Source organism: Histoplasma capsulatum, genomic scaffold (genome assembly GCF_000149585.1).
Source record: "Histoplasma capsulatum NAm1 scaffold_4 genomic scaffold, whole genome shotgun sequence".
Lineage (NCBI taxonomy): Eukaryota > Fungi > Ascomycota > Eurotiomycetes > Onygenales > Ajellomycetaceae > Histoplasma > Histoplasma mississippiense.
This window is the reverse complement of record NW_001813979.1, coordinates 2,882,132-2,885,091: the sequence shown is the minus strand read 5'-3', so window position 1 is coordinate 2,885,091 and position 2,960 is coordinate 2,882,132. Positions and strand designations below refer to the sequence as shown.

Here is a 2,960-nt window from a genome sequence, read left to right as displayed (position 1 = left end):
ATAGTAATACTCCCTTTGGGAAATTTGGAGATCACCCGATACTGGATACCGATTCCCCCCACGAGATATGATACACGGATCAAACCGCCGTGGCCCCACCAGCACCTGCCTACAATTGCCTTATAAACCGGAGAAAAAGACGGTCAAAAATTATCTCGCGTTGTCAGAACATTACAGCGAAACAGTTGGGGAATGGAGGCCTTTATAGAGGCTTGGATTCAGAGTCCCGATATCTTGGACTCATCGACGAATACAGTACTCCTACGAAGCGGCGAAAATGCACTATATTCAGCACTTTCCAAAGCAGGGGGTATTCAATGATAATCAACGTTATACTGTCTTGCTTAAACAGGAGCTGAAATGCCTTATCAATACTCCCTTCTTTGCAAAATTCAATCACGATTCTGATCTGGATACCATTGACTTAGGTTTCATGAACTCCTCGAAGCGAATATTCTGATCCACTTCAGACACTCGAGATGTGAAATGCTGAATGTCTTTCATTGATGAAAGAGGTGTCAGTATTGTTGACATTCTGCCTGTTATTCTGACAGATCTGAAGAAGTATTGATCGGAAATATTGCACTGCTTGTTGAACCTTGACATGACTGTCAATAAAGACAATGGTCTTTAAAATGTGTTGAGGTATGATCTTTCCATCTGTATCAATGGCCTCGTTCAATAAAAAATATAACATATCATAGGATACAAGTTTACCGCGTGGAATCGGATGTACGCCGATAAAGATATCAGGACGGTTAATGGAAGTTCGAATAACCTGAGTCTGCCGTGGGTTTACACCAATAGAACGAAATCCAGCCTCTTGAAGAATGATATCTTCAGCTTTACTGCTGAGGGTTGCGGAACAGCCAAACCAGACAATATCCTCACGAAGAAGCAATCTCAGGTGCCCCAGCCTGGCAAACTGACTACGGAATTGACTCCACTGTGTGACAAGATGACACTCATCGATAGCTACAAGCCCAATCTTTTCTTGTAAAGTAGGGTCTTGAAGAACATGCTGAAATCGCTTGCAAAGAGCTTGCTCTGGACTGAGCAGTATATGTGTATAGTCACCTTGTTGAATGCGTTTGAGTAAGTCTTCTTGCCCCTGGAGATTATCAGCACTGACCAGACAAGGATTGGCACCGGGAAACCGTGCTATATCTCTTGTTTGCTGATCACCAAGCTTGTTTAGAGGAACCAGTTGAATGGTTATCTTTCCTGTCAGAATTGTATAGGATTGAAGAATAAGGCTCTTTCCATAGCCAGTTCTGGCAATGAATAAAGTGTCGCTATATCCATATATCATGCGCCGAAGTATACGGACTTGTTCTATGCGTGGCTGAAGAGTACACTCAGGATCTGGACGCGGGCCTTGAAGTATTCGTTGAAGACAATACTGAATAACATCCTGTTGCTTGTCGATACTATCTGGTCCGGCATAGCTCATGACAAGTTGTGGCATATCTTCAATGTTCATTGAAAGTATTTGCTTTAATGATGGCTTTTGAAGCCGCTGTTGTAGCTGACTTGCGCGTTTTCTTCGATCCCCCTTGGCCATATTTGATGCAGTTGATGGGACGTTGTCCGACCCAGCTGTCAAAAAGAAGTGTTATGTGATTGGTTCAGAAGTTGTCGGAAGATCCCAGAAGTTGTCAGGAGTTCAGAGATGTTGTCAGAAGTTGATGTGCCGCGTGAGGTTGCCAAGAGTTCAGAAGTTGTCAGAAGTTGCCAGAAGTTGCCGGAAGTCGCTGGAAAATACACTCGGTGCTTTGACTAGAGTCTCTGATGGCTGGATAGATGTTTTGATGGCAAGATCAAGGCGTTGGATGACTAGACATGATCATGGTTGAAAAATTAGCAAATCGTTCCCGTGTTCAAAATCATAGTAGCAGTTTTCGACGCGACACTTCATACTCAGAATATATGTATTTTCAGATAAAAATTACATCAATCGACAGGAAATTGAAAAATTAACCCTCCAAGGTGGTAGAGAAATGATCTATGAGTGATGTTGCACAGTGATTCTATCTCAAACATTATGGTTGGAGCAAATCGTTCCCGTGTTGCTAACAAACAGGAACCGTTTTTTCTCAGACGCTCCGCGAAGAGTTTGCTGGGGATGTCCCATTTAGGTTTAGTGTAAGCCCCGTGACAGTTGATTGGCTCAGATGTTAGCAGGACTTGGCAGAAAGTAGCAGTAGTTCGGATTGGGTTAGCTCGGAGTGGAGTGGCTGAGTTTACTGAGATAAGTGTGGGATGGTTGATCTTCTCATTGTGCGATCGCTAGCTAACTATATATAGGGGTAATCACGTGCGGTGGAGGGCCGCCTGGGCAACTAGTGCCCAACACCCCCCCACGCGCCAACGTGCGTGATGTGTTCCTACGAATCTTCCATGCTAGCTATCTCAACTTGGATCATCCCAAAATCATGCTACATACAGAAATTTAATCATTCTCACTGTTACCAGCGAAAAGTCCTAGTAAATCAATGAAACGCCTAAATGCCACTGTGCCCAGAGGTTTGGTTAATCCGTCTGCTACCATATCCTCAGTGGGAACGTGTTTAATAGAAATAACGCCTTCGTTCAATTGCGTGCGAGAATAGTGGAAGCGAGTGTCGATATGCTTGCTGCGTGCCGTGATCGCGGCAACGGTAGCTAGGTCGATTGAACCTTTGTTATCTGCCCTGATAGGCAAGGGGTCCTTTGCTGTAACGAATCCTAGTTCCATCATCATATTGCGCAACCACGTTGCTTCGCGTACTGCTTCGCTAAGTGCCACGTATTCTGCCTCATTTGAACTTAAAGAAACACAAGGTTGTTTGGACGAACGCCATGAAATTGGTGCACCTGCTAACTTGAATATGAAGCCTGAAGTAGATTTGCGTTCGCCGTTCAACGGTCCTGCCCAATCCGAATCTGTATAACCTATCGGCAGATATGACGCGTTGGGG

The 2,960-nt window shown here is 44.4% G+C and overlaps 2 protein-coding genes across 2 annotated transcripts; one reads left to right on the top strand and one right to left on the bottom strand.

Annotated features, from left to right (window-relative positions):
- Positions 1-396: 396 nt before the first annotated feature.
- Positions 397-1,564, bottom strand: HCAG_04868 (predicted protein; the record flags this gene model as incomplete). Its single annotated transcript, XM_001540978.1, has 2 exons — positions 397-497; positions 718-1,564. The coding sequence occupies 2 exons, from the start codon at positions 1,562-1,564 to the stop codon at positions 397-399; spliced, it is 948 nt and encodes a 315-aa protein (XP_001541028.1).
- A 284-nt stretch (positions 1,565-1,848) lies between these two features.
- Positions 1,849-2,933, top strand: HCAG_04867 (predicted protein; the record flags this gene model as incomplete). The annotated part of the gene is made up of 4 exons (XM_001540977.1): positions 1,849-1,851; positions 2,101-2,176; positions 2,308-2,372; positions 2,613-2,933. The coding sequence occupies 4 exons, from the start codon at positions 1,849-1,851 to the stop codon at positions 2,931-2,933; spliced, it is 465 nt and encodes a 154-aa protein (XP_001541027.1).
- Positions 2,934-2,960: the final 27 nt, after the last annotated feature.